This window comes from Amblyomma maculatum, chromosome 3 (assembly GCF_055883805.1).
Source record: "Amblyomma maculatum isolate TAMU_Amacu chromosome 3, ASM5588380v1, whole genome shotgun sequence".
Lineage (NCBI taxonomy): Eukaryota > Metazoa > Arthropoda > Arachnida > Ixodida > Ixodidae > Amblyomma > Amblyomma maculatum.
Genome location: NC_139346.1, coordinates 155,850,327 through 155,864,363, shown reverse-complemented (window position 1 = coordinate 155,864,363; position 14,037 = coordinate 155,850,327). Strand labels below are relative to the sequence as shown.

General features: G+C 45.2%; 1 protein-coding gene across 1 annotated transcript; it reads right to left on the bottom strand.

Annotated features, from left to right (window-relative positions):
* Positions 1–1,046: 1,046 nt before the first annotated feature.
* BCL7-like (chromatin remodeling complex subunit BCL7B-like protein) lies at positions 1,047–13,778 on the bottom strand. Its single transcript, XM_084598310.1, has 7 exons — positions 13,507–13,778; positions 12,943–13,001; positions 11,802–11,818; positions 10,002–10,086; positions 9,745–9,816; positions 8,588–8,713; positions 1,047–2,079 (listed from the first exon to the last, which is right to left on the bottom strand). Exons 1-7 carry the CDS (start codon positions 13,596–13,598, stop codon positions 1,988–1,990), a joined length of 543 nt encoding a protein of 180 aa, XP_084454436.1. The 5' UTR covers positions 13,599–13,778; the 3' UTR covers positions 1,047–1,987.
* Positions 13,779–14,037: the final 259 nt, after the last annotated feature.

The window sequence follows — 14,037 nt, the reverse complement described above, 5'->3', positions numbered from 1 at the left end:
GCGAACGGCGGCAAGCGATTGGTCATACAAGTTGCAAGAGCTTGCAGGCCTTGCTGCGGTGATGGATGCGTGTGTTGCAGCGTGTGGTATGGCGTGCGTTATCGGGTTGTAGAGAATAAAAGTAGCGCCTACTCGCCAGTTTCTTCAGTATAGCTATATGGAAGACTTCGGAAAAAATACGCCTTTCATTTCGTGGGCACACAGGAGATTAGCAATGTGCACCACCACAAGCAAAACACTTTGCGTAGCCAAGCGGACATTGCTTTCGCAATTTCCAGGCTTAACTAAAGCGAAGCCCCAGCTAATTTTTTCCTTTCTTCTCTATTTTCTCTTCTGTCTGCACGAGGCAGCGGAGGTGGCTCAGCTACAGAGCCAGTAGCAGGCCCGTACATTTTCTTTTTCTTATTCCTACAGCCACAACAAGCGATTCATGCATATACGAAGTTGACCCCGCCGGGTGTTCGATCCAAGCGTTTATGCAGCGCCTTTCGTTTGCCGCTTTCTCGAACGCCGCACCACACAGCAAACAGAAGCAAACGTACGCCAGGCTTCAGCGGCGTTTGAAATTAATTTAAAGGATAGAAAATGAGCCCCGCCGGGGTGGTGCAGTGGTAAGACGCCCGACTACTGTCCAGAGTTCCCGGGCTCGAACCCGACCGCGACGGTTGCGTTTCGATGGAGGCGAAACGAAGTGGCGTCCGTGTGCTGTGCGATGTCAGCGCACGTTAAAGATCCCCAGGTGGTCGAAATTACTCCATAGTACGGCTCCCCTTTCTCTCTTTCCACCTTCACTCCCGCCCTCATCCCTTCCCTTACGGCGCGGCTCAGGTGTCCACAGAGCAAGTGTGACAGATACTGTGCCTTTCCCTTCCTGTGAACAAATTATTATTCTAGAAAATGCCCAGTATCTGTCACAATTCTCCAAGGACACATGTACGACACTGTAAAGGAAGGGAGGAAGGTGGGAATGAAAGAAGCAAGGGAGATAGAGGTGCCGGTAGTGGAGGGCATGTCGTGGTTACTACAGTAAAATAATTGCATTAATATTTTGAGCGCGGCATCTTTATTTTTCCAAGATAATTTCCGAGGACTCTCAAATAACCTGCACTTTCACAGTACAAGGTCAATGTTCGCTAACAATGACTCAGCAGTTACAAAAGCCAATACTCGCTAGTAGTAACTTAGTCGTTATATAAGGCTGTGCAGCGCATATCAAACCTTCAACGACCCCAATTTTGACCAAGCCATTTTTATAATCGTCCCTTTTTTCCTAGAACACTTGGGAGCTAGAAAGCCTAGATACATCACAAAAATAATGGTCACAGAAGAAACTTAACTAGTTAACCACACTACCTTGAAAACACTACAAATAAAGAACAGCAGAGCCAACATGCAGATTCTGATTACTCAGCAGTTTATGCTAGAAAACGTTGCACAAATCCATTTGAAAAAGGAGACCTGACCAGTTCCTCATTGATCACATTAAATTTCAAGAACTAAAGAGCAAACAAGCATTGATTTATTTGTGCTTCTTTAGTGCAAATAGGGCCGTATCTGAAAAAGCAGTACAGCTCATACTATGATACAAGATCAAAAAACGTTCATGCTGCAGGGTTTACCAAACTTACACAGCTGCACATGCACACAACTTATTCTGCATTCTGCGTGTATAACATGCATAAATTGCTACCCAATCCTTAAAATAGGCCTTGGCTGCATCGCAGTCCACAGGTACCCCAGTGTTATCACCTCAACTCTTGTCTCGAACTATAGCAAGACACCACACATGCTGTACGTAACAACGCACATGCTCCTCTTGGTCAACAGTTCGCATCAAGGCCGAGATTCACATCGCCACCCTTGCAACAACACGCAGGTAGCAATGATTGACACAATGTGATGATTTGCTCACAATCCGTGCAAAATGAATGTTTGTTGTCGACTGCTGGTGACGATGGTGCAAGTGGTGTCCGACAGTGTTGCTACTCTATGCCTTGGCTCCATCGCTGTTCATCTTCAATTTCTTCAATGGTGCCTCTGTGCTGTCTTCACTTGATTCATCTCGCCTTGCTGCAAGGTCTGCATGTAACCAGGGCAGTGACAATTTACAGGTAATTTAGACAGATTAACAGTTTGGCTACTTGGCTAACTGGGCAAATAAAACTGGAAATAAATTACACACCATGATAAGCATAACTATATATAGAAAGAATTTAACAAATTTGCAAAAACCACTCTGCTACATTAAAAAGTTACAGCCTGATGTTCTGTAAAAGCTGTTTGTAAGGAAAAGCAACTAAATGCAAATGCAATGTAATCTTTTCCCCCTCATACAATTCAACTCAGCTTTCAGAGTGCCTGTCTTTACCTTGACTCTAGCTGTACAGCTGAAAAACTTGAACGACGCTTCAGGTGCATTAATGGCTCCCTTCTGCGGCTCCCCTTGTGGATCCTTATTCACTTACAAGCACTTAGCTAGCCGCTTAATCACTAATCCCTCAATTAGTGCCTTATCTCCCACACGATCACTAGAAAATATCCATAAGCTACGACATTTAGTGGAAGATTACTCAAAATAGATATAAACATCTGCTTCAACCAAGATATACGGATGTGCCTGCGAGGCCTAGGGGTAGCACGTCTGACTCAAGATTCAAGAGTCTGAGGTTTGATTCCCACTTCACCTTACGGTAAGCTCCTGCCAGCTCAGCCGTGTCATGTGGTATCGTGACATCTCATACCCTGCCAAAAAGTTAGTGCCCAGCTGTGTCATCTGGAAACTACCACCTGCCAGGGGATTGCCTGTGACGTTTCGCTCATACCGCTGATAACTACTGCAACGCTGCATTGGTTCATTCCAGATTGGCAGCCTTAAAGGGGTCATGCAATGCCTAAAACGGGGTAAAGCAAATCGGTCGAGAGATAGGTACTCCCTCACAGGTCAATTCACCGCAAGAATTTTTTAGCTAGCTTCATTAACACCAGAGATATCGGCGATTAAAAATGGCGCTCCTCCTCGCTCTCCTCAACTCAACACTCCGAGACACCAGAAAAAAAACGAAGGAAACAGCTCGGGAACTCCGCCCCGCTAGCCCCGCCCACGAAGTTTCATCGGGTGACGCTCGGTTCTCAGACTTCCGGTCGTCGCGCCTGTTTTCCCAAGAGCGTCGCCCATGCATTCACGGTCTCTGCCTTTCCCGTCCCGTCTGCATTTGCATAGCTTTCAACCTTGTCTGCTGTCTTCCTCGGTCGCCGGTGTCTTCAGTTTCTTGACCTCTCGGAATTGTGCGCGACAGCAGCCCGAACGACTCGGGTCGTTCGCGAGCGCATACCTGCAGGTGGGAGTCCACACATACCGGCGGCCGCCGCGGAGGGAGCCCTTTCCTTCACATCCCTGTCCCATTCAGCGCAAATTAGCGTGCACTCTTGCCGAGCACGGCTTTCTACAAGACCGCTTTCTTCTCTCGCGCTGCCTGGGTCAGTCTCTTTGGTACCGTCTTCTGCGGTTTGACCAACGGCGGCCGGTGACCCCTCGCGGAGTTGACGCGATAGCATCGACTCTGCATGGATGCTGGCAGACGATCAAGCGTGCGAGTTGCCCGCGTGCAAACATATGTCGTCGTCACTTTTAGTCCGGAGCTGCTTTCATTATGGTCGGCGAGAGTCATCTCTTGTGCATAATGAATGGAATGTATACGCGTACGTATCACTGACGAGAGCACGGACTGATGATCGCTACAAAGTTGATATCGGATGACAGGTGAGCACGAATTATTCGTCCGCGAATCTTAAAATTGAGGTTAACAAAAAGGATAGTGTAGTGTTTTTTTTTTTTTGACGTCCTTTCGCACATCGTTTAAGAAGTGCCAATGCGCAGCGTGCATGCGTGTTTATCTCATGTGTACGCATCGTCCGAGCCAGAATCGACGGCGCAAAACATCAGCAAAGCAGCTCGGCACATTAAGTTCGGCAGCGCAGGTTGTCACTGATTTTCGCACCTACACGCAAGAATCGCGCACATGAGCATGCGAGCGGCTACGCTAGAGACGCAGCGAAGCGGGCGATTCCAAAACGCCGTCCGCCGTGGCTTCCACGCAAATAAGGCCTAGCAACGACCAGGGAGCAGCGCACGATCGGAGTGCCGTCGGTCGCAGCGCCCGCGGACGGCATCTCTGCGGTAACCTGGCGACATCCGGTGCTGCACATAAGCAGTGCGAATTTGTGTACTTTCGCGATGAAGCTGAGGACAGACCTTTTTTGACGCACGTTTCATTTACACGAAGGTTGATGCTGCCTTTTTAATCGGTACGGTGTTGAATCGGACCTGCGCGCTCTTTTCGCACTGGTGCACCGACGCGCACTTTCAGTCGGACGCACATAGTTTAGGAAGTGCCAGTGCGTAACGTGCACGCGTGTTTTATCTCCTGTGTACGCATCGGCCGATCCAGAAACAACGGCGCAAAACATGAGCAAAGCAGCTCGCCACATGCAGTTCGGCAGCGCAGGTTGTCACTGTTTTCCGAAGCTACACGCAAGAATCGTGCACAGGAGCACGCGAGCGACTACACTAGAGACGCAGCGAAGCGGACGATTCTAAAATGCCGTCCGCCGTGGCTGCGATGTAAAAGAAACAAGGCCTATCGACGAGCAGGGAGCAGCGCACGACCGGAGTGCCGTCGGCCGCAGCGCCCGCGCCTGGTGGCATCGGGTGCTGCACTTAAGCGGTGCGAATTTGTGTACTTTCGCGATGAAGCTGAGGGTACACCTTTTTTGACGCACGTTCCATTTAATTATTAACACGCCGCACAAATGGTCGATGCGACAAAGACGAGACGGGAGGGACTACAGTACGTTGCTGCGCCGTTGGTCGGTACATAAAGGTTGATGCTGCCTATTTAATCGGTACGGTGTTAAATCGGACCAGCTAGTGCTCTTTTCGCACTCCTGCACCGACGCGCACTTTCAGTCGGATGCCACCACCTTTTCGGTTAACATCACGAACCGAAGCGCCAAGCTCGGGTTCACGCATGCATTGCAGCACTCGAGCAGACAACTTTTGCAGCTACCGGAAGTGTGTCAGTGACGTAGTGGGCGTCGCGGCTGCAGCCAATGGCAGCCTGTCACTCTGGGACTGGTGACGTAGGAAATCACGGCAGAATAGTCCCAAATTTCGCCGCCACGCAGAAATGGCGCAGCCCGCGAATTTCAAAAAACGCTGTTTTTAAAAATTAATAACAAATCGCTGGATTTTTTCCGATGAGTTTTACTTTGAACGAATGCTCGGAAGCATTTGTTCTGCGCATTGAAAACGTTTGTCAGTGGCCTCTCTAGCCGTTTCATGCCCCCTTTAATAGTGTTGCATTAAAAGTAGTTCAGGGATAAGGAGGTGGTTGTTGCCCTCATATATATGTGAGTTGAATTAGCGGACGTTTTTCCTACTTTTAAGCATTATTTTGCACATGTACCTTACTTAACACTTTCCTGCCCATACCTATTTTCATTGAAAGCCCGCTAACAGTGGTAAAAAAATTTCCATTTTCCCACTTTCAAAGTGCTCCTGGACAGCTAGAGTCATCCAGTGGGTAGAAGAAAAACTAATATCTCAGTTTCATCTTCTGTTTTATTGTGAAAGCAATACTACTCTAGGTATCGAGCCTTCAATGTAGCGCGACCGGTAGCCACGTCTTACCCACATGACGCTGTGACGTCACACCCCACGTGACACTAGGGTGCGGGCTGGCAGAAGCTGCCAACTTGGGTCTCTTGTTTCACATCAGTCGATTATGTCAGACTCAGCCTGCTAGGACCCTGTCATTAACGTTACCCCTATAGGCCACTAAGGCACGTTCATACGGCTTGGTTTAAAACGGCGCTTTATATGTGGGCTGAGAAAGAAGAAAAAGAGAAGAAGACCGCTCGGTCACCTGCAGCTAATGCTTTCGCTCAATATTTGGTTCAGCAGCGTTGAACCCTCGTAATTTTTTATTTTTCCGCCGCGCGGTGGAACTTAAAACCCCCTGGAGTTGCGTCAGGTAACATGCATGCATTGTTTACATAATGACAGCGCCACCACGCATAGCTACCTCTCATAGAAACGGCATGTTCATTCCAAATCTCATTTATCCTGGACAGTGAAACAGCATCAAACCGACCCAAGCGCCAAAAAATATCCCCCCAAGAGGTTTTGCATTCTTCTGTTCCGTGTGCTGACCTGAAGATATTCTGCATGTTCTAAAGGTCATAGTTTTTATCTGTAGGGTGTCAAAGTGATTTAGGAGCCATCACTTGGCGATAGCCACACAGAGAGTCATGTCGCCACTGGGTGTCAGCCTCAGGCTCGCTGGCGTGATTTTCACTAGGGATACATATATCGAACCCGAATAATTCAAATTTTGGTTATATCAAACTTATGGAATATCCCCTTGAAAATCCCATGTAAAAGTATAGAGGAGCTGCATTGTATATCAAATCTCAATTTCACCGCTCGTTTGATATATAGAACTCCGCACCATGCATTGGAAGGTACGCCTTCCCCAAAGACGATCGCATCAGCCGCAACCGTTTGCCGCGTGACGTTTTCAAGGCACGCGCGGAAGGAACGAGAGGGAACAGACAGCTGGTCTAGGGCAGTGCCATGCCCTTTCCCCAAAGGCCCGTGCATCTGGGGTGATTGTTTGCAACCCGCCAACACGTGATGTTTGCAAGCCATGTGCATGAAGGAACGAGAGGGAGCCAGTGCAGCCATGGTGTTCGGGAGAGGGGAAAAAAGCAATAGAGCAAAGCCAAGGCTGTGCCCATTCTTCTGCTGAGCTTTCTCTCTCTCCTTCCTCTTTCTTTCTTGGTCTTCGTTCACCGCAGCATGCACTAGTCATGCGCGGACAAGCTAGCTCAGCCCGTGGCAGACAAAACACCAGACGCTTTATCTAATGTGTGTTGTGGTTGTGAGCCCTCTGTGCGCAGCAGGTGACGTGCGATGTGCATAGTTTTGTTTCTCTCTTTCTCATGTCGTCGTGCTAACGTGCATAACCTATGGCGGCTGCGGACATAAGGAAGCAGCAGCAGATCTTTTTTTGACAGAGTCGTCTATCCTTGTTGCCGTGCTGAAAGTGTGGTGTAGCGCAAGCTATCGCGGCTGCAGACATTAGGACGTGGCAGATTCCTTTTTTTTTTTCTTTGAGAGAGCCGTCCATCCTCGTACCTATGAATCAACAAAAGCATGCGGTCAACTGTGATCGTGACACCGGCTTTTGGCATTGTTCGTTTCAAACGGCATTTGCAGCTATCACGCTTTCCAACGATTTTGTAGCAGTCGACTATGCCCACCCCGAGCACGGCCTGATAAATCGAACCAGGCTTGTGCAATCAAGCCATCACGGACACTCTGCTAAGTTCACTCCCCGCCACCACAGGAGCTATCAAAAGTATAGTCAAAAGATAAACAGGCCGCGACACTGCTGCGCAGCATCTTAGCACGCTGCCAATAAATGAGCTGTGGATGTGACGGCCAAAACGGAGGGATGGGCCACCAACTAAAGGCTGTTTCAAATGCGTTCGAAAACGCTCGCGATTTCTGCTGCGGCAATGCAAAAACCTGTTTAAGCTGTCACGGCGGCTCAAGCGGCTTGAGAGATGCAGTTCCAACAAGTTAGAAATTTTTCACTCTGTCGCTTGTTGCTGAGTTCGCTCAATCACTAAAGTGGAGGGTGGGTTCATTATGTGATAGGTTGACTGTGCGACAAATACGGTATCATTTTTTATGATTACAAGCGGCGTCTCAAGTCGATTCCTGTATATCGAATTATCTATATATTGAACTATTTCGCGATATCCTTCGAGTTTGATATATCTGGGTTCAACTGTAGACAGAACGTCAAGCATTAGGATTTGCCTGTCACTACAATTTCATACAGAGCATGACCCAAAAAAACACTTCAAAATGCGTTACACAATAAGCCATTACTCACATGCTACTACTTCATTCCTTCCCTTGGTTTTAATTGCATACACTGCACAGGCCACATTTAGCTCAATGAAGTCTTAATAATGCAATCAATTTTAAGTGCAGCTACAACGAACTGTATGTGCTTTCAAAAATGCACATAATACAGAATTTTATCCAAGCAGATGTTCTGGCCCTGTCAATGCAAAGTGTACTGGAAAAATAAAATGCTCCACTTAATTTGAGCATTACATATTCTGAGCAATTTTTTATCCTATGAGTTGGAATAACTGTTAGTCTATTGTACTCCTAATACAGAAAATCAGTAACTAAGTACCGTCAAAATCAAGTAAAACAATTAAGGACAGCTAAAATGTCAATTTTAAAGCACGAAACTATTATCTGCTGCAAAGTAAATAGAGTCTATTACACCACCACAAAGTAGTTTTCAAGCCATCAAAATAAAAATCAATTGCAACAATATTTGGTTTGGTTTGAATAAAATCCAAGTTTACAGACCGTGCTTCAGTAGCCCTGTTTAGATTTAAATTGAAGAAAAAACACTGCACCCTAACAAACTACAAGCTTTAAAGCACTCAAGTTAATCAGGCTACTAGAACTCGCATCATGTACCACTGAGTATCCCACCTGTCTGAGAGTCTGGAAACTGAGTGTCACTGCTATTCTCAGTTATACATGTGCTGGATTCTTCAGGTGGCGCATCCCTGAGAACATGGCTATCTCCCTGGGAATCTTGGCTGAACTCCGAGAAACCTGTATAATTAACAAAGTACAAATCAAGCACTAATAAGCATCACTAATGTAGAATTCACACATTAAGGAAAGCTTTTAAATGTACTTTATTTACACAATTGTAAGTCGACCTCTTTTCAAAATTTGGATATCTGAAGTGGGGGGGGGGGGGGGGGGGGGCGACTTACAATCGAAATCATAGCATGGCACCGCCAATAAGAGCAAGATAAACAATGCCTTAGGGGGTTATGACACGTTTGTTTGCTCTACGGCTCTGAGCGCAAGTCAGTTACTCTGCGCACTTCTCGGGAAGAATGTTGTTTTGTTTTTTTTCACGCAGCGCACACCATGCCTACATGAGCGTCAATAGTTTACGGAAGGGCTGCTATTCCAATTGCAGACTCGCTTTTTGCATGTCAGTTGCATTGGGTCACATGACAAGGCACTTCCAGGGAGTGTCGATGGCTGATGGAAGAACCGAAACCGATCATTCATTCAAAGTTCTACCTAGGATGAATTTCACGCGTTTTACTTTTAACGGTTGGCCAAAGCATTCGGCACTCATTCACTGTAGCGTTCAAGAGGGTGACCTTCCCTTATGCCGAACAATTGAGCAGTGGGCCACAAACTGAACGCTTCTAAACTAATTCGTGGGAGTGGTTATGGCAGTGAAGGAAAATTCTCAACTGTGGTACCAAGTGAAGAGCCTTCCAAGAGATGCACTCAGGACACTATCCAGAGCTAGAGGTCAAGCTTGCAATGTATATCACCGAAATATGTGATCTGGAGTGGGAAGAAGTAGTTCATCCAGGCAATAAATTTTCACTGTCGAAAGAATCCACGGGTGCATTTCTTTTTATTTTTGGGATATGTGACTTGGGGAGGTGTCAACTTTCATTCAAGTCGACTACAGTCGTGCAAGTACGGTAAGCTGTCAAAGGCAAGAAAATATTTGCTGCTGGTGTGTGCGAAACAAAATACTTGAAATGAATGTAGACAATATTCAAGAATACTTATTGCGAATAAAGACAGGAAGATAAGCCTGCACTTACCTGTGAAAGATTCCTCAAGCCCTTCAGACATGTTTGAATTAGATTTGTCTTTTGCTACCAAAGACTGAGAGTCTGCAAGACAGATGTAAGCATAGAGAAGATGATTTACCAAATGAAATGCACCAGAACTTGCAGTAAGCAGTGGTTGATGACCACTACATGCTGCACGGGAAAAGCACAATGTCTAACATGCATCTAGAAGAAGATCAAAAACACAATATCACTCACTAAAGCCCAATTCTTTCCAAGACACTTACCATCACTTTTCATTTCATGTTTTGCTGATGTCTCAATGTTCTCTTTGTTGCTTGTTGTTGTTGGCACTTTGCTTTTTGCTCTTGCCTAGAAAGAAAATACACCGTGACCGCATAAAAGAATTTGATTTCATAGCTACAAAGCTACATTTTATGTGTGAAGCCTTTGCTAATTATTGCAAGCTACGTAATAAGCTGCTGTTTGTTTTCAGCAAAACCGAGGAATATTGAAAACTGTGAAATCATGCATGTTCCATATTGCCTTGAATATGAATGCAATTTATGCACCTTGTTACATAAATCACATTACTATTGCCACAGAAAAAAAAATAAACAGGAAAATATTCCTAAACACAAAGCTTTATAATAAAAACAGACTAGGAAAAATACTTATGGAAGTGTTGATAAGAAAACATTGCAATTAATTGTGACAAATGCAAAGCATTTGTAACATGCTTCACGGATGAATATTTCTTATAATAATAAGCAGCATTTTACCGATGATATGTTTTTTTATTTTTTCAAGTTAAGCAAAGTTGGTCATTAAGCAAAGTTGGCCCATAAAGCCAAAACCACTAGTTAGGACACCGACAAGTGTTCCAGTGATGAAATACCTAATGCTGAAAATGTTTTTTTTTTGCCATACACAAAAGGTGAAGTGTACCATCAAAGAGAACAACCAATAAAGACTAGGAAATGCCTGTGCGTGAATACCATCAGTGGCTAGTAGCAAGCACCCCAAATACTTTTAGCAGCTTCTCAAGACAATAACCAAGCTTAGCGACTTCCCAGCCTTTGCTCATACTATCATTATAAATGCAATGAGGGTATGTCTTATGTGATCCGTTCCATAGGACATACCGATGGGCCAGTCCATAGTCCCTGTACATTAAAGCTTTAGTACATGGCTAGTACCCTGGGCTCTATTCTATGCTGCAAGGACAAGGAATAAGCTGCAACGACCTGGATGAACTTGATCCCTGTTAATGTGCCAGACTGGAGTTCTGCACAGTTGTGTTTGTCTCAACACGCGCCACGCTTCATCTCGTATTCATCGTGCAATGCTACATTCAGTAAGTGAAAAGTCAGTTGGCTTAAGACTAAAGAAACTAAATTTTGGATGCTTGTTTTTAGTGATCATGCACTCATTGGTATGGTCATCAGAGCCAAGCAAAAAGTTTGGCTTGTGCCTCTCTGGTTGCCATAGCAACTGTGACAACAGCCATTGTTCAGCCGCAGTAGTACTGAATGGGACAAAGCAAGCACAATATATCCCCTGTAGCAGGGCCCCTCCCCCAATATCGCCTATGGAGCGCTATTCGCTCATATGATATAACTAATGGACCTCCATGTGGCACTAGATTTCCATTCTTTCATATCAAAATTGATGCAACCGTTCTTCATGCTGCAAAATGCCATACAAACACTGCTTATTTCTTTTTTGCAATTCAAGCTGTCGTGCAATTTTGCGTAAAGGGTTTTGCAAATTAAAAAGAGCAAAACAGCAATCGCACTGTAGTTTTCGTGTTCTCATAACTTAAATACATCCAGACGTCACAGTCGCTACTCGGCATTTGGAACCAAAACTGAAACTGCATAAGTGAAAAAAATTCATTTATATCCCTTTTTCACACAATGCAGTGCGCACCATTCCAAGGACAGAACACGCGACAGAAATTTGCCGTCTCCACTCGTTTAACCAGATGTTGCAAAAAAGCATGAAAAGCTAGCTGTTTAGCATACACACAATCTTTTCACACGAGCATTTTTCATGACAAAGTAAATTACGAAAAGTCAGCATACCTGGTCTGTGCTAGGAACTGAAAAAGAAATGAAAAATGCTTCAGCAAGAGGTGTATTTCCAGCAAGTCATAATTTTTGCTTCGGACACTCCTGTGCTGTTACAACCATCACAAAACTATTAGAGTCACTAAGTTATGTGGACGTTTTCACAATATTTCATGTCAAATCATAAGACTTGAAAATTTGTAAGTTTTTCAAGCTAGCAGTAGAAATGTACACCAACATTACAGTCAAATATTTCCTATAAGAGCAAGAGGATCTAAACTGACATGACAGCTGAATGAAATATACCGATTTTCACTGCGCACTAGCCCTCTTTCATGGATTCAAGATCACCGGGTCGAGTCGGTGTCAGATAAGTGAGGTCTACATGAACTCGTTTTTAACAAGTATAGCAGCAGCACCTAGCGTTGAGGTTCGCACTTACTGTGCAAGCTTCCTCTTCGTGTTTGATTCCGTTGCCTTTTACTATCAACAGCTTCACTTATTATTTTTTATCATTGATGAGGGCCAGAAGCATTCAATTTCGCTGATGCTCCTAGCCATGTCGGATGCTTTCTGAGCCCAGAGTTCCCCATAATTCAACTCCCTGACACGACAGTGTCTACATGCTTTAGACAAGTGAGCTAACCAACCCCGTGCAGGTGAGTTAACTCGACTCGTTCCTCGCCTACTTTGTCCGAGCCGACTGCATATACATGAACCCGACAGCTTGTTTTTTTTGCGACAGGAAAACTCGACCAGAGTCTGATGAGGCTATGTATACAGGGCTACTAAAGATGCAGTTGACATATAATGTGAGTAATACTGCAGCATCTTTTTTTTTACATTTTATGCGATCACATCTAACATTTTGTTTCCTTTCAGCCACAGTTATGCAGCAAAAAACAGACCAACAGTCCACAAATCAGTATGTTACTATTACTTGACAGTGCTATGTTTTACTCCTGAAATATTTGCATATCATGATCACAATGAGCAAAAGAGACATTATTTCAAGTACCTGACACAAACACCACCCCGCCAAAATAGTGTCGATACCTTTTATGTTGTGCCTTTTATTATTTCGTGAGCAGACACCATATAATGACAGCTTAAGTTTTGGTGCCAACCTACGTGTCAAGAAAAACATAAAACCCACCTGGAACCCACTTGTATATTTTCATCGTTGTGTCACCTATGGTTACCCATTTTTTCTCCCTGAAAGCAGGCAGCCATGAAAATCGATCATCGTGTGCGCAAAATAACAATAACAGCAGCAACAACTGCGTATAAGCAACTACTATCTAAAAGTAAAACTCATAAGAACCACCAAAGTGCAAGAACGTTCCATATTAAGGCACACTAAATTTAAAACAACCCCATCGTATGCAAACATGTGCGAGTACAGAACTTTTTTTTTTTCTTGGCAATGAATCAAATAAAAGAAAAACGCTTTCGCGACCACGCACATTTATTAGCTACTTGTAAATATCATATAAAAGTCGCGAACGGCAGTTCAATAAGCATGCAATCATGTCTGCCGTACAAAACGCACGAACACGAGACGAAGCCTTCAGCTCTTTCGCACGCGTCAAGTTCAACTGTCGCTCACAGCTGTGCAACGAGTACCGCTCGCATTACAAATGACACTCCGCACGCTGTTCTACACACGTTGTGTGCGACCACACAGAAGCCGGTAGCAACGCGGCTATCGATTGCCTACCATTTCCGAACCTTGTCGATGGCTTGCATGACCCTTTTAAAGTCATCCTTGGCCCGACTTCGCGTTTCAGCGCGCACCGACCTGGACATCATCTTCGAAGCTGCTATGACGAGCGATCACCCGCAAAACAGATAAGTGTAAGCGGCAGGGACGGGTCTACGTAGAGTCACGGTTACGGAACAAAGGCCGCGCGATATCCGCTTCGGCTACCAAGTAACCGATGTAGAGACGGCAGATACGTAGAGAGCATAAAGGACGCTGACGCTGGTGATTGCGATAGCGACGCCGTCAGCGGTTGTCTGCGGCGACTTCGTTTGGCATGTACCTATCAACAAACACACTTATTTATTGTAAGTACTACAGCGGTTCTGAAATGCATGTAGTAGCATGATAGTAGACAACAACGTAAACTTCTTTAACTAGGAAAATGTCGCACCCTCCTCTAGAAGGGGACGCTTCCTACCGTTCCCGTCAGCGCGCGTAATCTGAACTTCATGCGCGTTGAAATCTACCACGGGACTCGCGTAACGT